The sequence below is a fragment of the Pongo abelii genome, chromosome 4 (genome assembly GCF_028885655.2).
Source record: "Pongo abelii isolate AG06213 chromosome 4, NHGRI_mPonAbe1-v2.0_pri, whole genome shotgun sequence".
In the NCBI taxonomy this organism is placed as follows: domain Eukaryota; kingdom Metazoa; phylum Chordata; class Mammalia; order Primates; family Hominidae; genus Pongo; species Pongo abelii.
Window position 1 is genome coordinate 155,021,451 of NC_071989.2, and position 24,744 is coordinate 155,046,194.

The window sequence follows — 24,744 nt, forward strand, 5'->3', positions numbered from 1 at the left end:
TCATAGCACAATCATGCCTTCCCAACAGTCCCCCAAAGTCTTAACTTATTCCAGCATTAACTCAAAAGTCCAAGTCCTAAGTCTCATCTGAGATGAAACAAGCCCCTTCTGCCTATGAGCCCGTAAAATAAAAAAACAAGTTAGTTACTTCCAAGATACAATGGGGTTACAGGCATTGGGTAAATGCCCTCATTCAAAAAGGGAGAAATTGGCTAAAATGAAGGGGCTACAGGCCCCATGCAAGTCTGAAATCCAGCAGGGCAGACATTAAATCTTAAAGCTTCAAAATAATCTCCTTTGACTCCATGTCTCACATCCAGGCCACACTGATGCAAGGGGTGGGCTCCCAAGGCCTTGGGAAGCTCTGCCTCTGTTGCTCCACAGGGGAAGGCCCCCACAGCTGCTTTCTTGGGCTAGTGTTGAGTGCCTGCAGCTTTTCCAGGCACATGGTGCAAGCTGTTGGTGGATTTACCATTCTAGGGTCTAGAAGACCATGGCCCTCTTCTTACAGATCCACTAGGCAGTGCCCCAGTGGGGACTCTGTGTGGGGGCTCTGACCCCATATTTACCCTCTATACTTCCCTAGTAGAGGTTCTCCATGAGGGCTCTGCCCCTGCAGCAGACTTCTGCCTGGACATCCAGGCATTTCCATACATCCCCTGAAATCTTGGTGGAAGCTCCCAAACCTCAACTGTTGCTTTCTGCACACGTGCAGGCCCAAGACCACATAGAAGCCACCAAGGCTTGGGTCTTTCACCCTCTGAAGCAATGGTCAGAGCTGTACTTTGGCCTCTTTTGCCATGGCTGGAGCTGGAGTGATGGGATGCAGGGCACCACATCCCAAGGCTGCACATAGCAGCAGGGCCCTGGGTCTGGCCCAGAAAACCATTTTTCCCTCCTAGGCCTCCAGGCCTGTGGTGGGAGGGCCTGCTGTGAAGGTCTCTGAAATGCCTTGGAAGCATTTTCCCCATTATCTTGGATATTAACATTTGGCTCTTCTTTACACAAATTTATGCAGCCTTAAATTCCTCCCCAGAAAATGGGTTTCTCTTTTCTATTGCATGGTCAGGCTGCAAAATTTCCAAACTTTTATGCTCTGCTTTCCTTTTAAATATAAGTTCTAGTTTCAGGTCATTTCTTTCTTTATGCAAATGGGCATAGGCTTTTAGAAGCATCCAGGCCACATCCTGAACACTTTGCTGTTTAGAAATTTCTTCTGCCAGATACCCTAAATAATCTCTCTCAAGTTCAAAATTCCACAGATCTCTAGAGCAGGGGCCCAATGCCACCATTCTTTTTGCTAAAGCATAGTAAGAGTGACCCTTACTTCAGTTACCAATAAGTTCCTCATCTCCATCTGAGATCACCTCAGCCTGGGCTTCACTGTCTGTGTCACAATCAGCATTTTGGTCACAGCCATTTAACAAGTCTCTAGGAAGTTCCAAACTCTTCCTCAACTTCCTATTGCCTTCTGAGCTCTCCAAACTCTACTAACTCCTGCCCATTACCCAGTTCCAAAGTTGGTTCCACATTTTCAGGTATCTGTATAGCAATGCCCCACTTCTCTGGTACCAATTTTCTGTATTAGTCTGTTATCACACTGCTACAAAGAACTACCTGAGACTGGTTAATTTATGAAGAAAAGAGGTTTAATTGACCCACAGTTCTGCAGGCTGTACAGAAAGCATGGCTGGGAGGTGAAGGGGAAGCAGCATGTCTTACATGACCAGAGAATAAGGAAGAGAGAACGAAGGGGGAGGCATACCACACTTTCAAATAACCAGATCTCCTGAGAACTCACTATCACAAGAACAGCAAGGGAGAAATTAGCTCCCATGATCCAATCACTTCCCACCAGGTCCCTCCCCCAACATTGGGAATCACAATACGACATGAGATTTGGTTGGGGACACACAGCAAACCATATCACCTGCAAAGCTTAAAATGTTTACTATCTGCCCCTTTATAAGAAGAATTTACCAACCTTTCCTCTAAACCACTGTGCCATATTGGATTCTACGATTCCTAGGCTTCATATGGTGGCAAGATGGCTGCAGCTGCTCCTACTCCTAATCCTTTTCTTTTCACATTCATAAAGAACATATCTAGTTCCCCGATTCCTCAAATGAAGCCCTAGAATTGAGTCTTGCTTGCCCTGATTGGCCTGATTTAGGTCATCACTAAACTGCCCAGCCCCGCTGCTCCATCCCTGAAACTAGGAATGAAGTCAGCTTCATTCACGGTATGTGGCTGGAGGTCAAGAAAGAGTATTACATCCTAAGATGGCATCTAGAGAGTTTGCTGTGGGAAAAACATCAGAATTCTGGGTAGTAAAAACAAATATCGATTGTATTAATAATGGCCTACTTAGTGCATTTGATTATTTAATTACATGAATGTAAATATTTGATGTAAATGGAAAAACTGGATGGAAATATTTCAGTAATGTGCCCAGATAGCTATGCAGGAAGGTGACTTTTCTACCCCCATCTCTCATGAGAGGCCAGTTGCTAATTAGTGGCTATTCTTTCTAAGGATTGTCCCACAAAGATCATTGAAAGTGGGAGAGTAAGAATTCTGAAAGGAGAGAAGTTAAACCTATCCCCAACGGCTAACTTGAGCACTGCTTCCCTTTCAGTCAAAGCTGCTGCAACCTTTGTAACTTTCCTTTATCCTGTTACGTATGCATTTCTTGTTTCCTTGCCTTGTCTAGGTGCAAATATGGCACTAACTTAATATGTTTTTCATGACTCACAGTCGTCATAAATATACTGTCCTAGGTTGTGATGCAGTGAGGTGTTTCAGGGCTCATGACATGCATTTGGGGCTGTTTTCCCCGAAAATCCTAACTCATGTTGTTAGGGTGTTCGGTCCCTGTGTTAGCCTTCTAAATATCTTTTTATGAAGTATAATACACAAACAGATAATCACAAAGAACAAATCTAGAACTTAATGAATTATCATAAAGGGAAAATCCTTTAAAATGGTAAATTTGTAGTGTGTCAGCCTCCCTGAAGCCCCTCTGAATCCCTCCACCTGGTCATTCTCCCTTCTTTCTCTTACAGACAACTGTTGTCATTAATTCTAAAGTAACCACTTTCTTGCCTTTCTTTATAGTTTTACCACCTAAGTACCACCCTAAACACTATAGTCTTGTTTTGCACGTTTGTGAATTTTATGTAATTGTAGTTGGAAAATATAGATTCTTTTGTCTGATTTCTTTTTCTCAACCTCATATTTGTAAGATTCAAAAGGTTGCTGTGAAAAATTATCATTCATTCCTTTTCATTGATAGCATTCCATTTTGTGGGAAGAACATATTGTTTTGTTCTACTATTGATGGTCATTTGTATTTTCTAACTTTAGCGTTTGTGAATATGTTGCTATGAATTTCTCTCCTGGTGTACTATATGTGCATTTGTTGGATATTTACTTAGAAGTTGGTCATAAGGTATAGGGTATTATATGTATTGCCATATGTTATTATTGATTGATTTGATTGATTTCTATATTACTGGATTATAGAATCTGAGTATCTGATATTACTAGGTAATAACAAAGAGTTTTCCAAAATGTGCTGGATTGTAATCTTGCCAGCAGTGTATGGGAGTTCCAGCTGTAATATGTCTTTGCCAACATTTGTTAGTGTCAATCCTTCTCATTTTTTATGTTCATTGATTCTTTTGAATATTGTCTTTTGTGAATTGCCTTCAAGTCCCATACCCACTATTCTACCAGGTTTTTTTAAAAAATATGATTTGGAGAAACTATTTTTCAAAGACAGAGCTCTGTTCTCTTATCTCCATCTCCATGATATCTGTTGCTAATGGTCCTTGTACCTGTGATGCCTCCTCCTCTTTTGCTTTGGGTGGTCTCCTTCCCCTGTGTCCTGGGGTCCTCTCCTCACTAACATATTCTGATTCTGCATTTTCCCTGGGTCATCCCCTCTGTGAAGACCACTACACACTGATGACTAACTCTCCATCATATTCAGTGACATTCCAGCGATGGATCTTTTTATCTTGATGCCCACTGGGGGATCTCTCTTCACCTGTCTGCTCCACTGGCTTCTCAAATCCAGTATGTCCAAAATTAGACTCTATCTTTTCCTCCCCCTTGAAACTACCACTGTTTCTTTATTCTCCATTTCTGTCCATGCCTTTGTTTATCATCTTAGCTATCAATCTAGGCATCTTCATCCACTTCTCTTTCTTAGCACTCATCAAATCACTCTCTAAGTTATATTGATTTTACTTCTTCAGTTTTTCCCTCATCCCTAGTTCAGACTCTTATAATCTCTCTCCTGGACCACTTCAATAGCTTCCTAAGTAGGCTCCCTGCCTTCAGTCTTGTCCACTACAAATGTATCATTTACACAGTTGCCAAAGTGATCTTCAAAAATGTGATTCCAACGATGTCAATTCTCTTATAATCTTCCAGGAGCACTCCACAGCCTGAGTGAAGTCTAAGCTCTCTAAATGGCCCTCTGCAATCTGGGCCCTGCTACCTCACCAGCACTTGAGACAGTCTTAGCCAAGAGTCTTTCCTTTCAGCAAAATCAAACTGCTTGTGCTACTCAGAAAGAGGTAGTGCTTCTTAACCATTGCTCATGTTTGTGCTCCCTGATTGGCCCTGGTCGTCTTTGAAGGTCTAATTCACTTTCATCTTCAGGGGATTAGATGTTCTAACTCTATGTACCCATAATAACCTATGTATATTTCTGCTATTGCATACACCATGTTGTATTTAAGTCATCCCGTTGAGATGGCATTCCTATTAGATATTATTCCTTAAGGACAGGGATTGTGCCTTGTTTGTAGCTTACTCTGTGACATATGATCAGGTATGGAATACTTGGTTGCTCAGGTGAAGGCAAAATAATATTTAATCTTGTGGGTAAATGATATTTAATGTGATAGATAAATGCAGTGAGCCCATTTGTGTAAACATGGATGTCAGTGAGGCTTGGTGTGAGGCACTTCCCCCAGGGCTACTTGCAGACCTGTCTTTGAATGGTACACCAGGCAAAAATGCTGAATGTTCCTGGGTAGGAATTAAACTTGTCAAGGATGTCGACTCATTGGTTTTAGGCACATGGAAAAATAAAGACAACAATAACAATGAAATAAAACTGATTTTAGAAGTTCAAAAGACCTGGTTTCTATCCTGGCCTTGGAATAATTCTTCATGTAACCTTGAGAAGTTGTCACCAACCTTCTGGTCACGAAAGTGCCTGAGTAAGTTGAAATGTTTCCAAAAGCAATAATGTTTAATTACTGCTCACCACCTGGACAGTTATGTAATAATGAGCATGTAAAAAAGGAAGTCATTACAATCTTATGTGGAGTCATATAACCTTATTATCAATGAAGCCAGTGGAGCCTTAATTTGTAAATAGATCCCCAGTCCTGATGTAAAATACAATAAAAAATTTACAATCTTCGCTTCCAGGTTGGGTCCTTATGCAGCTGGGAAGCATCCTCCATTTCTACAAGAAGGATAATGAATTCCGAGATGATTGCCCGAGAAGAAAGAAGCCTGTTAGTGGGACACTGAGGCTGTGTGTCTGTGTGTGTGTGTGTGTGTGTGTGTGAGAGAGAGAGAGAGAGAGGGAGAGAGAGGTCACATTAGGAAGAATTTATTGAATGCTAGAGAACATGGAAAAGCTATAATTACTGTTCTTGGTGAAGCCTCCCCAGAGTTTCTCTTGGGACACAGTGGGATTCATTTGAGAACAATGGAGTTAATGAATCAACCCCGTGCTGGTCAAAGTGAAGAGCTTCTTTGAGTCATGATCCATTCCTGAAATGATATTTCATTTTGTACTTTGAAAAAATCAGCTTTTTGAGCTGAACTTTCTTGTTCCATGATGGATACTTTCTCGGTTTCTATGATATTTGTCTGATCTTCAACGAATGTATTAATTCTCAAGTTTCAGCTGATTCTTTCATCAAGAAACATCACAAATTACCTCTATTAGTCTGTTCTTGCATTGCTATAAAGAAAAACCCGAGACTGGGTAATTTATAAAGGAATGAGGTTTAATTGGCTCACGGTTCCACAGGCTATACAGGAAGCATGGTGCTGGCATCTGCTCAGCTTCTGGAGAGGCCTCTGGATACTTACAATCATGGCAGAAGGCAAAGGGGGAGCCAGCATGTCTTACATGGCAGGAACAGGAGCAAGAGAGACAGACAGAGGGGAGGTTCTGCACACCTTTAAACAACCAGATCTCGTGAGAACTTACTCACTATCACGAGAATAGCACCAAGAAGATGGTGCTAAACCATGCATGAGAAATACACCTCCACGATCCAACCACCTCCCACCTGGCCCCACCTCAAACACTGGGGATTACAATTTGACATGAGATTATGGCGAGGACACAGATCCAAACTGTGCCAATATGTAATTAACCTTTCTGCCTTTTCAAAAATAATATGAAAAATAAGAACTATTGTCCTTCTTCTTGTCAGGGAGGAAATGAGGGGTTTAAATAAATGCACCGTTGACCACCTTCTGCCTTTTTCCTGTTAGAGTCCAGCATAGACTGAAAGGCCATTCCACAGTATATTTCAGATCAGTTCTGTGTTGTGGCTAGTATGTAATATGACTCACTTTACTTTCCTTTACTGAGAAATAGATTGTCTTTAATATGCAACTATGATTGTTTGCTGTTCTCTTTATATATTCAGGCTGAGTCTTCATAAGCCACCTGCATTTGGAGTTGAAAAACCAATGGTCTAGATGAAATATGACTTTCAATTATGCCACAGTCAGAGAAGCTGAAATAAGAAAGCCACCCTGGAGGAAGTCAAGTTTATCTTATTGGAGTGAATCGGGCATGTAGAATAAAATCCAGCATTCACTCAGCACACAGCCCCACTGACCCTATTGTTCATCCCCCTCCAATTTATTGTTGTGTTTCCCAGCTGCCCACAGAGCTTCCCTTGCAATATTGTGGACACCCAGGCAAATGAAAATGCCAATCTTCTCCCATCCCTGTCTTGCTGTATTAGGCATGTGCTCAGCTCTGAAAGATTTCTTTGGGGAACTGTCTTGCCTTTCCCTCAGAACATCTAGGGGAAGGTTTGTCTCACCTCTTGTTTCCAAGTGGGAGGGTTGAGAATAATAGCTCTAGTCACTTCCCTTTGCCTTGTTATGGGGAATATTTAGTGCTGCAGCCTGGGTGTGGGGGCAATATCTTGGATGTGATAATGTTGCTCCCTGCATCAGTGAACATGGTATTGATTGTAAGCTGTCAACCTTTCTGCGTGCTTTGCAGGGTCCCAGAAGGCTAACTACTGCAGGGAGGGTAATGCATCAGGCAGGGACACACATGCTCTATTAACTAACACTGCAATCTAAGCTTGATCGCTTGCTCTTAACACATCTTGGCTCACTGGCTCTCAATTTTTTCTTAATTCCCTGACTCCTCTGAGCAGTTCTCTGATGCCGTTTGGATCTCCGTATATCTTTCAAACTCCCAATGGCATGCTGCTCATCTTGTAAGCTTCCTGTGGGCAAGTGCTGTGCCTCACTTCCTTACACGTTTATTTGTTCATTCAACAAAACTTTTGAGCACCTACTATGAGCCAGACAATGTTCTGTGTTCTTGGGATACAGGAGTGGCCTAAACAATGATGCGGTCCTCATGGAACTAAGGGTGATTGAGAAAGTGTCTCTGAGGAGGTGACATTTGAGCTGAGTTTATCAGTATATCCCCTATGGCTGGACTATAACTATTTGCTGAGCTATGGAAACCATATTTCCTCATCTGAGTGCCTCATAGCCTGGCTATTGGAGAAGCTCCTGATATGTGAATCTCACTAAGTCCATGCATTATTATTTTTCAGATCATGCATTATTGCCCACTCACCTTACCATGTCTCCTTATTTCTCTTGGTGTGCCTTCCTACTTTCCACTAATCAGTCATACCAGAGTGTTGTGAATTCCATATATATATAGCATGTGCTGTTTTGCCTCCATTGTCCTATCCTGATGTCTGGAATATGCTTTTCTTTTCTCTTCCCCTGGATAACTCACTCCCTTTATCTTTCGGATTTCACCTTGGGAATCACCTCCTCTGGGAAGCTTCTTGTCTGGATGAGGTGGTGCTCCTTTTTGTCCTCCTGGCACCCAGGCACATCCATCATAGTGCATATGTTTTATAGGATTAGCAGAACTGTAGCAAGAAATGTGCACTGAATGCATATTCTTGGGCTAGGCACCCTTTTAAGAGCTTTGTGTATATTAAATCATGCAATCTTCACAACAATTTTATGAGATAGATGTCATTTTTATCCTTATCTCATCAATAAGAAAATCTAGGCACAGAGAGGTTGTCATTTTTCTAGGTTGCTCAGCTTTTACATGATGGAGCTCAGATTTTAACCCAGGCAGGCAGGCTGGCAGGCTCGGTATCCTGGGCTCTTGACATTCCACTGCCACCACTGCCTGTGAGTTTGTCTGCACCTCCTGCTATTGTGAGCTGTGTGAAGATGGAGCTGTCACTGCTGCTTCCACAGACCACCCTGGCATGGGCTTGGCAGGCAGTACATGAACAATCATTAACCATTTAGTAAATAAATGAATGAATGCATGAAATTCACCCAACTGAGCAACAGTTTAGAGTTCCAAAATGTTGCTTTCCCTTTTACCAGTGAGGCAGCACCCCATCCCTTCTACTCCAGCTTCCTGAGTCTTCCATGACTCCCACAAAAATGTATTACTCTGGCTGGAAGGGAGGGCATCCCTAGACAACCAGAGCAAGAATCACGGCAATCATGGCTTGTTCCTACAATTTCTGGGTTTCTGTCAAAGTTGAGTTCTGAAGAAGTATCCTCTCCACTCTTTCTCAAACCAAATACAGCACCCAAAATGATTGGAGTGGCAACTGAGAGTGCTCGAGATGGGCAAGCAGGAGCTGTTCAGTGGGTGCTGTTCACCCAGGAAAACCCAGGTTGACTTTTTGGGGAATGAGCAGCAGGGGTGGGAAGGCTGGGAGTGGACTGGGATCTGTCTTGGCAGTGGCTAAGCCCCTGCTTCTGGCCTGACAGTGATCATTGCTTTGATTGCAGCTGAGGCAGGGATCAGCAGAGATGGCAGATCACGATGGTTCTGCCACCAGCAGTTTAACCAATGGGGCATGGAATATCTAAATTGGGGGACAGTTAATCAGTCATAATAAGGTCAAAGTCAGAAGTTGGAGCCACTTGACTTCACTCTCTGCTTTGATGACAGACCAAATTTGTATTCTTGGTCAGCTGTCAGGCAATATTTAGTCACAGAGAAATGGCGTATTTGTGAGTACCCACGCTAGGGAAAATAATCAAGCCAAGGTATCTCTGCATTACCCATCACTGTGATGGAAGAAGTATAGGATCTGGAACAGGATAGATCCAGATAAAACTTCCTGCTACGTCATTTAACCCTTTTGAGTCTGTTTCTCATTATAAAAATGGAATAATACATCTACCTATCTGGTGATAACAATGATTTAAAACAATGCCTCTCCCAATGCCTGTCATTACAATAAATGCTCAGGAAATATTGGTTTCCTTTTATTCTTTCCATCTACTTTACACTTAAATACAGTGCTTAAGATAAGGTTTAGTAAATATTTGTTATTGGATGAACAAAAGGAAAAAGGGGTAGTCTAGTTCTAGTATGTCGAAAATGTGTTTCTAGTGGAAGGAGAGAAACACTGGCTTTCTGTTTCCATGCCATATGGATTTTGCTTCATATTCTGGTATATGTTGGTCTACCTATTGGAAACGCTGTATCATGCTTCGTTGAGCAAATTTAGTTAAAATTCTGCTTAGATGACACATTCTGAGAACCTTTTCTTATCACTCATTGATTAATCATTTCTTCCTCTGTATGATTTCTGCCCTTTGTAGATACCTCATTGTAAACATGTTTACAATATGCAAATATGCACTTTCTCCTATGTAAGTGTCATCTCTTGGAGGGCAGGGGCCAGTGGTTTAAATATCTCAGTAACTCCAGCCCCTTGCCTAGAACCTGGCTGCCTGACACAACCCAGGCAACCAATGAATCTTTAATTCATTGAGCTTATGGGTCATTACTGGGACTTGTTTTCTGATCAGTAACTTCCATCTACATGCACGTGCACACACACACACACAAACACACACACAATGTATGATGCAGATAGCGGATAAGAACTTTGACTAAAACTGGCCAGGCGCGGTGGCTCACGTCTGTAATCCCAGCACTTTGGGAGGCCGAGGCGGGCGGATCACGAGGTCAGGAGATGGAGACCATCCTGGCTAACATGGTGAAACACTATCTCAACGAAAAATACAAAAAAATTAGCTGGGCGTGGCGGTGGGCGCCTGTAGTCCCAGCTACTCGGGAGGCTGAGGCAGGAGAATGGCATGAACCCGGGAGGTGGAGCTTGCGGTGAGCCAAGATTGTGCCACTGCACTCCAGCCTGGGTGACAGAGCGAGACTCCATCTCAGAAAAATAAAAAAAAGAACTTTGACTAAAACTGCCTGGCTTTGTCACTTGTGAACTGTATAAATTTGGTTGTCATTTGTCTTTGTTTCTGTATCTATAAAATGAGAACAACAATAGTATCTGCATCTGGAGTTTTAGAGGTAAATAAGTCAATACATGTGAAATTTGTAGAACGAAGCCTGGCTTATAATAAGTGCTCAATAAATGTCAGCAATTATTGTATGTTACAGCTGTATTTTAACAGCTCTGGCTTTAGAGTCAGACACCTTGAGTTGGAGTCCTGGTTCCATCTCTCTCTGGCTTTGTGCCCTTGGCTAGGTTGACAACTTGAGTCTATTGCTAAATGGAAATACTAATGCCATCACGGGGTCTGGGGGAGGAGACAATGAGATGAGGCATGGAAAGCAATAGTATATTACCTATCAGTGTTGTTGCTATTATTATTTTATGGTGCTTTAAACCTATCAAAACAGTTATAAGTAAATGGATTTCTTGTTCTCCCAACAATTCTCTGAGCTAGGATAGATGTCTTTCTGGCCATTTTACAGGTGATGACACTGACATAGGGACTGAGTGGGTAGATTAAGTTCCTTGGTTACCAGGAGCAGGACCCATGTTTCCTGTCTCCCAGTCCCATCCTTTTTCCACTGACCAGGTTGGTTGCTCCCTTGGAAAGCAGTCCCTGAGAGTTGACCTAGAAGTTCAGGGGGAAGAGGTGGATGAAGGCATGTTGGATGCACAGTGAATCAGGTTGCAGTGTGAATGTTTCTCAGTGGTGTGTCTAGACTTCCCCCATCCAAAGACTAACCAGGCCTGACTCCATTTCTCTTCCAAGATCAGATGAGATCGGGTGCATTCAGGGTGGTATGTCCAAAGACTGTGTCAGGGGATTTGTTTTGGAAGGGGAGGTGGCATTATTGAAAACACACCAGCTTCATCCATACATTCATCATGGAAGAGGGAAAATTAGTAAGGGTTCCACCATTCAGGCTGTGGACTATAGTGTCATCCCTAAATCCTCATTATGAGGCCTACCAGGGCTTTCTTGAGCCCTGCAGGCAGCTAGCAAAGGGACTGAAAAAGAAATGAGGCCTGGGGTTGTGAGGGGAGGGAAGCTTTAGGCAGTTGCTCTGTAGACTTGAAGGAAGGGAAATTATGGCTTTTCAAGTCCTTAGAAATTGGGCATTTGAGGGTGTACCTTTTATTATAATGGACCCTAGAATGTTCAAAGGAAGTTCAGTGGAGATAGCTGACTTACTTCATTGGGCCACTGAGCTAGCAGAATTTTAGCTTCATCTTTGTTCCACCTTGCAATTGTTCCATCTTATATATGCTGGTTGCCTAATAGATGTTGATTTGGTTGAATTAATTACAAGATCAATGAGAGGTTTAAAGGTGCTTTTTTTTTTTTTTTTTTCCAATGGAAGAGTAAAGGCAGGAGCCAAACTTTAAGGAGTTAAGAAGCAACTTGATTCCCACTGCCCATCTGCCTATATATATCCCACTTCTTGATGCTGGCTAGTATCTTCCTTTTTTGTTTTTTCTAACTAATCTTCCTCCTCCTGACAGAACAGCATGAATGTCTACCAAAGTTCAGCTTTTTGCATTACTTGTTTTTAATGTCAGGAACTGAATGTTGCACAAGGATGGTTTTAGTAAAAGCCAAGGATGGCGTGGCTTCCATTTTCCTTAATTCAACTGACACCCTCCAGTTGTAATCTGATGGCTCTCACCAAGCAGCAGGCCTTGTGGGGTAAAATAGTACAGGGCCCTTAGAATCGAACCAACTGTTGCAAGGTAGCAAATCAGCCTTCAAGTAGTTTTTAGTGTCAGCAGGAAAACAGACTGACTTCTATGTGCCACTAACTAAGAAATATTGCCAGTACTGGGGCTCAAAGATCACACATATAAAATACCTAGTTCAGTACCTGGTAAAGAACAGTTAATTTGTGAAACATCGTGGTGGTTATTGCTCCCTGAGGCCTAATCTCGAGGGCTTTCCCCTCCTGTTCCTGTCCAGGAGTCTTGGGTGTTTGCTCTGTTCCATCCTTTGCAGGGGATGGAGGAGAGGATGGCTGCCCTCTGCTCTTTCTTCTCTGGCAAACTCATCCTACTCTGGATCTCAGTTTGTACATCTATATGCTAAGGGTGTTGGGCTAGTGTAGGGGCTTTTATTTGGAGTTCACAGATAAACTGCAAAGGGGCCTATAAACTCCTTAAACCATGACAAAAATTATTCCTGTGTGTGTTATGGGCAGCCCTGCTGACTCTAATATGTGAAGAACCATCATCTTTGATGCCCCTAAGGGCATAAATGTTCTGTCATATCAGTTACTCGGGGCCCCAAAGTTTGATACACATGCTCCTGGTGGTTCACAAAATGATTTCAGGTGGTATGTGGGTGCATGTTTATTACATTGATAATTATGTGATTAATGTTAGGGAAAAAACCTAGCATATCAGAGTTGAAATTTCATGCATACTATTTCTTTGGAGGAGGCTAAGTCTTGCTTTTAAGAAAAGGTGACTTAAAAAAATGTTACATGACTAATAGTACAAATGTGGGTTGATTCTTAAGTTTGAGATACAATGATTGGTCCCAACCCCCGACCTGGTACAGACAGAGGAGCTGAGTCCAGAGAAGTGGAGAAAAGGCCATAAAAGAAGTTGGTGGTAAATGTAGGCCAATAACCCAGTGGCCTTCTGCAGTATCGTCATTCTCTATGACTGGCAGAGGTTTCTGACTCTCTCATGTCTCCTCCAAGAACACTGTCCCAGTCAGGCCAGAAATCTTGCCCAGAGAGTTTACACCTTAGCCACTTTACTTGAGATGCCTAAGGAGAGGCTTTCCTTGCAGGAAAAATGAGAAATACTGAGAAAGTCTCGTCTTTGTTCCCATGCTCCCTCAATTCTGAGATGTACTTTTTTACATTTTAATGTTCCTGAAATTGGGCTGCATCTAACAAAACTGTTTTTACCTAAGGTGACAGTTATTTCCTTGCCAAAAAGCTATTAGTAAATGGATAGTAGCTTAGAATTGAGATAATATGATTCTTTCACTATTTTTTCTTCCTCCAAAGCAAATTACACTTGAAAGTCAGGACTTCTAATAAATCTGTAAACTGAAAGAAAATTTCCCTTTCATTGAAAAACTCCCATCTCAAACCATTTACCTTGCACTAAATGGAAGTTAGGAGAAATGAGTCATCAAGACAGATGTAGAGATATTAACCCAGACCCAGCTTTCTGGACTCCACCCATCTACTCTCCTAAGTTTTTAAATCCTTTGCACAGATTTAGTGCCTTTCCTAGGGGTGTGCCACACAGAACCTTCTGGAAATGGCTTTCTAGAAGTTATAAATCTGGATCCTCAACTGGGGAAAAGGATGAACCATCTTCCACAGCTTCAAGTGGACTTCATTCACTTCATGTCACAGCTGCTTGATTTCCCCACAGTTCATTTCTGTAGAAGAGAGCCTTCTGGTCTGTTTTTCCAGATGGTGAGCTTGGGGTGAGTTAGAAGTGCCTGATTGGACTTTACAACTCAGCATTTTTATTGGCTATTTTTGTTTTAGGTACAATGGAGGTTGATGGATTGTTACTTTTGGTTACCAAAACCAGGAGAAGGGGAGGGCGCTGCTTAGGAGAAACACCCAAAAAGAACAGACCAGCCTTTCTCAGGGACTCAGGGGTGGTGGCACTGCTTCCAACTTACTGCTTCATTTAGAACACCAGATAATAAGCACCCAGGACTCGGCCTTTAGAAGTCAATGGAATAAATAAGCTGGAAAAGGTTGAAGAGAAAAAAGCCAAGGAACATGTAAGTAGAGGATTATATGGAGCCATTTAAGAGCACAAAAAGCAAGAGTAACAAGGCAGCAGATGGAATTTGGCCCCGCCTGGCCCTGCCAAGCTCACTCTGGGAAGCACTGTGTCGAAAGTGCTCTCTTTCTGTCCCCTGAAGCATTCAAGTTCCCTAGCCAAATTCTCAGGCTGTTTCTATGGAGCTTACAAAAAAAGAGCATAGCAGGGTTGATGTGCCCTTTCCTTGTCATTCTGCATCCTCTTCTCAGCTTCATGCAATAAATCTCTGGCTTAAATGAAATTGTTCAAAGGAAAATGGAAAATGGAAAAAAAATGGTGGAGGGGCAGGAGATACTGACTAGTTCTGGTTTTTCACAAAACAAGAAGAATTTGTCTAAGAGTAAACGGTGTTTATTTTTTGTTGATTTTTTTCAATCAAATGGAATTGCTTAATTAAAAAAAACTTATCTCTTTTCTCCTTAAATACTACAGACAACCTCATTTTATCGCAGCAGACACCTAGGAACAAAACACTGTACCCACCAGAGAAAACTGGGCAATAAAAGCATCAGAAGTTCAAGTCAACTATGGAAGAATTACTGTTAGCTGGCAGCTTTCAATTCTAAACAGAAGTGTCCCAAACCTATTGGGTTTGACAAAAGTTTCTTAGAACTGGGGAGCTGGGAATGTTGGACTCCTTTTAATTCTATTCCAATCATTTCCTGCATAGGGAAATTAAAGTCAATGCATCAAATGAAGACCCAAAGAAACATTTAAAAACTTGTTTGACTAGTATTCAGTATGTGAGATTATTAAGTAATAACTTGTCCACCTAGTTAACCTTGTCCTGGAATATATATAGGTTATTTGTAGCCGCCACTGCTATAATATTTTCTGAAGGATGCCAAGCTGTATGCAAGATCTTTTTGCTAAAGTCCAGACTGTCAACACTGATCTCGTCTTTTCTCCGCTTGCCCCCCACACACACTTTTCGGGGTTTGAGGATAGCCCGGGGCTTGCTGTTTTCCCTCGAAGCCTCAAGGGTCACATCACGCTTGGTGTTTCTGTCGAACATCCTGAAGAAGTTGTTGTAGGAGCCCGTCATGATGACACTGCAAGGCAGAGAGCAAAGGGAGTGACCGAGTATTATGGAGAAAGGTAATGACATATCTTCATTGTCTTGTCTTTCTGGAGCAAATGATACCATGTTATGGCCAGCTTATGACACCATAGGTTTTATTAAAAACAAAAACCAAAAAATGAGAACAGGCTCTGCAGTGTGATTATTAGCTTTTCGTTTTTTTATGTTTTTTTTTTTTTTTTTTTTTTTTAATAACTGAAAGCAATAAGATTTTTCGCTGGGTTTGGACATGAGGGATGGTGAGAACTGTCCTTGTAATTTGCTTTTGCTCAATAGATTCCTTTTGGTTCTTTGGCTCAGAAAAGGTGTCCAGTGGTTTTAATGATCCCAGTCCTACCTACCTCCCATCAGGAATGTGAGACTAGAATGAGGTTTGTCGAAGTAGACACACTTTTGAAAACAATAAGCAGTTGTACGTGTTTAAGTCTTGGCCACTGTCAAGGGGGTTCCTGGGCCGTCTGACCTCTAAGGCTTCATGGCATCAGTGCAGTGAGGGGAGAGATGCTAGTGGTGTCATGCACGAACCTGGGGTGTGACCTCTCCCCTGCCGAGAACTAGCTCTGAATTCGGCTTTTTTAGAAAACTTATCTATGAAATGGATGTCATCATGGTCTTATCTAGGAAACAAGTAAGGAAATTCAAATTTTAAAAGAATCTGGGATGGAGAAATAAAAAGATTTTATATGGTTTTTATTTCCACACTTAATGGACAGATGGTTTCCATATTTTTATAAGAGTTATCCCCTCTTAGGCATAGCTGCAATCGATCAGGAGAGTGGCGAACACCCAATGTCTTCCAGAGGCAAGGTACTGAACGTTTAACGGTGACTTTTCAGACACGGTGACAAGCAGAGGTGGGGAGGGAGAGATTCCTTGGGCCAGGGCGTCTGCAAGTACCCCAAGTGCCATCACACAGTGGTTCCCCTGGAGTGGGGGGCTCCTACTCACTTCTGGTTGGAGCTCTGACTGGCTCCTTAAGATGGGAGAGCAGGAACTCTCATCTATTTCTCAAATGATTTGGGATGTGTAGAGAGGTGAAGGAAAAAGCTGACAAGATTGGGCCACAGCAAGGGGGATGTGTTTTTGGGCACGCTGTCACCTGTACCAGGTAAATTAAGCAAAGGTTAGATTTTGTTACTCTGGCTCATCAAACTGATACTGTGAACTGTGTCTGTGTACTCGAGTGGACTGCTATCGCCTTGTCAGGCAGGGCGCTGAGGGCTGTGCCTCCACGATCTCGTTTCAACTTCTATTATCCCATAAAAGGGTTTTACAGAGAAGTAGTTTTCTCAGTGTCACATTGCTAGTTGGTGGTAAAGTCCACACTCAAACCCACATATGGTTGACTCTGGGGCATAAGTATTCAGCCGGTTGGCCTCACTGCTTCCCATACTTTGACGTTCACTTGCCCACCATGACCCGACTTATTTTTAAACAAGTAAGAGATATTATTTTCCAAAAAAAAAAAAAGACTACCTTATCTGAAAGAGAAATTAAACTTCCCAGTTGTGATGTTATAGAAAGAGTGTTGATCTTAGGATTCAAACTCTAAACTTGTTCCTTTGTCTCTACTACTTACTACTTTATGAGGCTGGGCAGATTACTTTATCTTGCTAAGCCTCAGTTTCCTTAACTGTAAAATGAGAATGATGGAAGCAATCTTGTTAGACTGTGGTTGGGATTAAATAAAATGATGTGTATGAATGTGTTTGGTATATAGTAGGTGTCTAATAAGTGTAGTTTTTGAATCAAGGCTAAGATAGAGGAAAAATTTGAGCAATAATAACAGATATGTAAATAATAATATATGAATAAATAAATACCTATAAATAAAGAATAAAATGAGAGGGCTGGCTTCTTTTCCCCATGGGGGATTTTGTTCTTATGTCACAGTTGCTTTGCTCTCTGTCCTATACCAACTGGTCAGTGTGACTTGGGTCCTTTGCCACGTGGGGACTCCTTCCAAGCCTGCTAAGGAGGGGATTCATTTTGGACCAGTGGCAAAGAAAGCCAAGAAACAGGTGGAGTGTGAGAGAGAGACAGTTCGTATTCACTGAAAGCTTGAATGTCTGAATGTCTTGCCATAATAGAATTTCTATGCTTTCAAACACTATTATTGGTGCCACCTTCATCAAGGAACAAAATCAGCCCCTGGTAGCTGGCACTTAGTTCTCATGGAAGTCAGAGAATCATTTGTATTTGTCAAACTAAAAATGAACTGTTGGGAGGTATTACGAAGCACTGTTCAAATCAAAGGCCTTAAAATAGTAATAAATCACTTTGAGGGAATGTGATAAATGAGGTCGACTAGAATTCAGTTAATGAACCACCAGGGCCGTTGGCCAGGTCTCCACTAGCAGCTTCAAGGGATAATTTTTGATCTGGAAAGCCTACTTGGCAGTAATCTGAACTGTTTAGGCTGGAATTTACCGGTGGATAAGTGATCTTCGTTTAGGCATGTTGACCTAGTGCTGGAGGTGTCTTGTGTGAAAAAGATAGGACTTCCTTATTAACATTAAGGTGTTATCTGTGCCAGTTCAGAAACAGGATTCAAAGGCCTTACTACATCCTTCTCTTCTTTCCAGGCTTGACTTCAGGGGTCACTAGGGGCCCACATTATGCATTTCAGCCAGGTTTTGGGGCCCAATTTTGACCTCCCTTTGGCTGTACTCTACTTAGAATGAATTCCCCGAGCCTCTTCAAGAAAACCTTTGGAAGGTTCTTCAGCCACAGAGCCTTTCTTACCTGTCTGACCCATTCCACACACACTCAAATTTATCAAAAATGCAGTCATTTTCATAGAGGGAACACAGCTTGCTGCGGAGGTAGTCATGAACCTGGAGAGGAAACATATCGAGAAGGTCAGTTATTATTTTAAACAGTAATTATTTCTGCAAACACCTCCTCTTCTGATGTGAGCTGTTAAATCTTCCATTGTACATGCCCTTTGAATCAGATGGCCTTGGATCTGAACCTAGGCTTGGCCCTTTTAGCTGTAGGACATTAGGATGGGTTGATGAGCTTCTCATGTAGCTGATATGGATTAATCAAGTTGCTTGTATAGACAGTGGCATCCAGTAAGACTAAATAAGCAGTGGATTCTCATTTTCTAAGCTGATTTGCTCACAGGCATTAGAGGTCACCATTCATGCAGTCTTTTATTTAACAAATATTTACTGAATACCTACTATGGACTTGAGATGCAGCAGTGAGCCAAATATCCTTGCAGTGCTTTTGACCCAGTGTCAGGTGACAGACTATATAACCAAGTAAATAAATAAGATGTTTAGATGGTGATAAAATCATAGAACAAAAGTGTATGGAAAAAGAGGCTGGGAGATCTTGTTGGGGGTGTATTATTTTATACAGCGCAAGTAGTCAGGGCTTCACTGGATGAGGTAGCACTGGAGCAGAAGCCTGTAAGAGATGAATGAGCCACAGTGATGTCTGGGTTTGTGGTGAGGGGAAGGCTCTCCAAGCATAGGAAACAGCAAACACAAAGGCCTAGAGGCAGGAATCCTGGAGGGAGTGTGGTGGGAGAGTGGTGAGTAAGCAGCTGGGGGAAAGGATGATCAGTTTACATAGACCCTTTATTCTGAGGAAGAAGAGACCTCACAGAAAGGATTGCTGAATCTGCTGTGTTGCAATGGATCCTAAGGGTGCAAAGACAAAGGCAGGGAGACCAGTTATAACCTGAATGATAGATTCTGGCCTGGACCAGGGCATGAGTGGTGATGGGGACTGGTCAGATTCTCCTTTTGTTTAGAGAAAGAGCAGATAGGACTTGGGTCAACTCTGAGGTGTGGAGAGAAAAACAGGAGTCAAAGATGACTCCCTGATCTTTCTCCTGAACAAGTGGAAGGAGTGGGTACCATGTTCACTTTTGGGTACAATGGTTTAGAGATGTCTACATGTGGAGCTGTCAAGTAGACTCTGAGGTGAAAGGTGCTGTCCTGGAGTATGTAGCGATTCTTTCCTGGTTTCTCTTTTCCAGTGAAAGCAGCCAGCATGGTTATCAACTAAGAGTGAGCAGGAGAGAGGAATGGTTGGGAAACAGTGTCAGATTTCTGGAAGGCACCAGGGGACACTTGACGTTGTTGGACATGTATGTAAATAAGGCTGATCAAGCATAGTTGAATATTTTTCTCCAGCTACATTCAGCAACTCAGATGTAGATGCCAAATAGATGAACAAGGTTCAGAGAGTAGTAGCGTGGGTTCAGTGTTTCGAAGGGAATCCTTTCCTGAACCCACTAGCACACAGTGGCAATAATAACGGGCATACCCAATATGCTGGCTTGTCATTATTAGCCAGGTGCTTTATCTGTCAAAACCTCATTTCATCTCTAAAGCCATCTTATGATGTAGGTACTTTCATTCTCTTTACTTTAATGGAGCATGAAGCACAGAGATATGACATCATTTGTCTAAGATCACACAGAAAAGAAAGCGACAGAAGGGGAGGGAACTGAGCCCCGGTATCAGGCTCTGGAGTGCACAACGAGCTGCACTAGCAACCTGCCTCCAGCTTGCTCTGGTGGGTCCTCAGTCCTTGACAGGAGCTGTGATAATGAACTCAAGTGGGGCTGAGAGAGAAGGAGATAGAACTGGGTGAAAGCAGAGGCAGGCTACCAAGGCATTGGTGTTTAACTTTAAGTTAAGAGTGATGATTCGATCTCTTTTTTCCTGCAACTGCGGCTCTTTCTCTTCCTTCGACTCCAACAGTTCTGCTGGATGCAGAGCTTCAGGCTCTTAGTCTTGGGCAAAGGAACGAGGTCAGGCTCATCCTATGTTCCATTAGATGTTCTGAGTATTTGAAAAGCTCTGAGTTATTTGGACAGAGGAAGTTATTTCTAACTCTGCAAATTAATTTTCCCCCACCTTTACTCTCTCACTTCCAAACAGTTCCAGGCCTTGTCAGGGTAACAGCTTCAGTGCTTTGGTGACAAGGGAATACCCCTACAGCAGTGCTCTTGGCATTGTTAGGTGCATTTGGGGGCTGCTAGGGTGAGGCTGTGTCCTGCCCTTACAGAGGCATCTCTGCTATAAACTAACTCATTCACCTTCCCTAGGGGGCACAGCAGTAAAGGTTTATAAACTAGGCAGTGGCAAGCTTTTTAAGGTCTAGTTCCATATGCCCGCTTTGTGATGAACCTGTCCTCATCTGTCACCATTCACCTTTGGCATTTTGTCTTACTACTCACCTGCAGTGTTTCTATAAGTGTCAAAACCTGTGCTTTGGAAGTCACGCCCATTAGCAGGAATGACATTGCTGAGAACTCTGTAAATAATTCTTGAAAGATAGAAGTTGGGATAGACTCAAGGGAAAACCTAGTCTGAACCATTATTTCTCCACCATACCTAAGGTCTGGGTAGCTCCTGCCTGCCTCCAATTGACAGCATTTAAAGAAAAAGAATGTCTACTATGAAGGTATGCTGTATTTATGTTTTGTTGCATAGAAAAAAAGTCTTCTTAGGCAAACCAGAGGGACCTTTTTCTACTAGAGGAAAGAATAAAGTGAGATGTATACATGAGCAACCTCTAGAGCTTGGAGCAAGAGAGAACTTAAAACTCATCCTATTTGATGATCTTTCTTCATGTTCCTAATATGACTTTTCTATGATCCTATTAATTTGTGCATGGGATTTTTGACACCAGACTGAGTGTCCCAATACAGTGTTTCTCATATTTATTTGTGGGAGTCCAGTGTCATATAGTTAGTGGACTGCTATGAGGTGAACAAAGAGCCAACTCTGTCAGTCTGTTCTTGTATTTCAAGTGTTGACAAACTTTTTCTCCAGAGGGCCGCATAGTAAATATTTTAAGCTCTGTGGGCCGTATGGTCTCTGTGACAGCTACTCAACTCTGCCATTGTGCATGGAAGCAGCCATAGAAGATATGTAAGTGACTGTACATGGCTGTGTCTTAATGAAATTTACCTACAAAGACAAATAGGGGGCTGGTTTGGAACACAAATTGCAGTCTGTCAACCCTTGTTCTATGGGAAAACTTGAAAATAGCTAATCATACTTAAGTCTGCAGCCTTTTATTCATGGAAATGTGATTGAGATCTGTGAATGCATGTATGAAAATGTATAATAGTAGCATTACCTGTCTCCTTGCCCAGGGCAGGCATTATTAACTGATCACTAAATTCTTTCCCACTGGACCTCACAACCTAACATGGTGTTCTGGAGGCTCACTGAATCAGAGTTTGTTTACCGTCTTTAAATTACTTCATGTAAAAGCTAGCTGGCTGTGTTCTAAAACTAGCTTTGTCCTAAATCTACTCTTCCTAGTTAAGGCTCCCCGGCAGCCACACCCGGGTCCTAGTTCCCACTGCCCTTTCTTTTGCATTAAGGATTTGAATCCTATAAGGTTTGTCTTATGCAGCTGGAAGAGGACACCGAGGTGACTCTAGTCCTGAGCTAAAGATGAAGGGCTGCAAATGAAAGTTTGGGGGCAAGTGATGTGGAGCCAAGCCCTGAAGTCGAGGTGGGATTCAGGAGACAGGAACACTAAATAACAGGGAGTACGATGGACCACAGGGGAAACAAAGCTATCTCCACTACATATATGGCTGTGAATTCTGGCTCCCAAACCTTTCTCCAGCACCTGCTGGAACACAGAGTCATCAAAGTCTTCAACCTCCTCTCTGAACCTTTCCTTCTTCCTCTGACTGGAATTTGGATCTCCTCTGAAGACACTCAAGTGGTAGCTAGAGTTTTGCTGTCACTCCACATGCCAGTGTTGGGTAGCTGGGCTCCTTGTTGCTCCAGACAACTATTTCTATTTAAAGTCTTCGACTCCTTTGAAGTCATGCCATCAAACTAAGCTTCCTGCTACTGGTCCTTCTTTCAGCCATCCAAAGTTCTGAGTCCCTAATCCTCATTCCTTGAAGCAAGTTTGTATCTCTGTCTCTCTTCCATTACTATTCCTGCCACTATTTTTAGTTATTCAGGCACTCTAGTCTCTCTCTTACTTGGTCTTATCATATTTAATGTGTTTTGTCCTTTGCTTCCTTGGTTATGTTATGAACCTTGTCATTGCTATCCCTGTACCTGTCATTGCTATCCCTGTTGCTGTTGTTACCTCCCGTCTTTTTAGTTCACTCCTTCTAGTATCTTGATTCTATCAATTCTTAAAATTCATTATTTCCCCTTTTCCCCACCTTCGATTCAGCAGTACATCGTTACAATCAATCACTCCTTTAGCATATATATTCAACAAGCTTGCCTTTCTTGCTCTCTCTTTCCATTGTACTCATTTGGCAAAACTCCATCACTGGTTAAATCTTACTTTCTACCCTTTCTTTACCTGTACCAAGCAGGTGAATGTGGCTGGGAAGAAACATATAATCATACAGGTTAATTTCCCTTTAAATCAGTTGTATAAATTTCAAGTGGATCCCTGAGCAACCCTACCACCCTACAACATTTCTCTTTCTTAGATAAGTACTTTACCCCTTTTCTTCCTTCCCATCGAGCTAATGACCTTACTACTTATTTTACTAAAGAAAACACCAACATGTTCCCATCACAAAATTCACAAACCTACTTCATCTGTATAAGAAAACTGCTCTCCTTCCTTTGATAGATGAATTATCTATGCATCTTACCATCTACAGCCAATTCTGCGATGGACTCCATCCCCTCTGGCTTCCCTCAAGGGCTTTGCTCTTTCAGTGGTCTCTCTCTAATGGTCTCTCTCTCTAGTGGCTTATTCCTATCAGCAGAAAACATGCTGTAATAACTTCCTTCAGCCAGAATCCCATTTCAGCCACCCTTCCATTTCTCTGTTCTCCTTCAGAGTAAACTTGGTGAAACAGTTGTCTGTCCTCATTATGTTCCCATCTTCAGTTTCTTGAACTCACTCCAATTGGACATTTATTCACACTGCTCTACTACTGTTCCTCTGTCATTCAGGTTACTGATAATCTCCACTTACTAAATCCAAGTTCGTAGTGTTCTGTACTTGATTCAGCAAAGCATTTGGCACTCGATGACTTCTTTTTCCTTAAGACATTTTCTCCATTTGGCTTCCTAGTCACTCCTCTCATCTCACTGGCTAGTTTCCCCAAATCTCTCTTGCCAAATCCTCTTCCTATTCTCAACTGGGTCATATTTTCTGACCACTTCTTTAATTATACTAATTGCCTAGAAGATCTCATCCAGTCCTATGGCTTTCAATACCCTCTACATACTTGTGAGAGTCAGATTTATATCTTGAAGCTAAATATATCCAGACTCACATTGAGCTGTCTACTTGCTGTGTCTGTTTGGATGTTTAATTGGCTTAACAGAGCCAAAACCAAACTTTCGATTTTCTCATCTAAATAACTTGGCAACTCTACTTTTCTAATTGTTCAGGACAAAAATTTTGGAGTAATCCTTGGTGCTTCTTTCTTTTCCCGTTATATCCCACATCAAATTTGTCCTCAAGCCTTATTGCTTTTACTTTGGAGATATATCAAGAATCTGGCTACCTTCATTGCTAATATACTCATCTAAGCTACTATTGCCCCTTGCCAAAATGTTATAACTATTCTCCTGTCTCTTCCAATGTCCCTCCCACAGTTTCTCCTCCCCAGCACAACCAGAATGTTCATTTAAAAATGTCAATGATGAAAATGATCTGGAATTAGATAATGGTGGTTTGTGAGTAAACTAAGATCTTTGAATTGTGCACTTTGAAAGGCTGATTATTATGTACATTATATCTCAAGGAAAGAAATGTAAGTCAAATCCTTCTGTCTAGAATCCCCTCACTTCTTTTTATCTAATCCCAAATAGCTTAAAATAGGGTTAGTTTATCCCCAGCACTTGATCTTTGCTTTCATTATACTCTTGCTTGGACCTGGATTTTGCTTCTTTAAGTCCTCTCTACTTCAAAGTCTGGTCTTCCTCTTTCAACAAAACCACCCTATACAATGCCTTTTCCTTTGTTTCCTTGCATTTACACCATCCACCCAACACTTAAATCCAAAACTTCCACACAGTCTTCTTGATTCCTCTCCCTGCACATTTGATCAGTAAGCAAACCTCACTGACTCTTCATCCTACCCATCCTTCCATCTGCACGCTACCATCACCAGACCAAATTGCCATCATCTCCTCTTATCTAAATTGTCTGTTTGGCAAACTGCAAAGTGAAACACCCAGTAAAAAGTAAAACTCACAGTGTTATTTCCTGGTGTAAAACTTTAATGGTCCTCCATTGTACCCAGTCCACAGGCAAAACAGCCTACTGTATATTACCAGGGCCTAGTGATCAGCCCCTTGCCTCTATCTCCAGGCTCATCCTTCTGCCTTT

The 24,744-nt window shown here is 42.1% G+C and overlaps 1 protein-coding gene and 1 long non-coding RNA gene across 17 annotated transcripts in view; one reads left to right on the top strand and one right to left on the bottom strand.

The window, feature by feature from the left end:
* Window positions 1-24,744, top strand: part of LOC134761438 (uncharacterized) — a 48,599-nt gene that overhangs the window by 12,437 nt on the left and 11,418 nt on the right. The window lies entirely within an intron of this gene.
* PPP2R2B (protein phosphatase 2 regulatory subunit Bbeta) overlaps window positions 14,681-24,744 on the bottom strand; it is a 489,623-nt gene continuing 479,559 nt past the window's right edge. For 13 of the 16 annotated variants that reach the window (XM_063723934.1, XM_063723933.1, XM_063723936.1 and 10 more), the window contains 2 exons: window positions 18,178-18,269; window positions 14,681-15,403 (listed from right to left, as the gene is read on the bottom strand). In XM_063723934.1, the coding sequence (XP_063580004.1) occupies window positions 15,124-15,403; window positions 18,178-18,269 (372 nt within the window). In that variant the 3' untranslated portion in view covers window positions 14,681-15,123. 16 annotated transcript variants of the gene reach the window in all.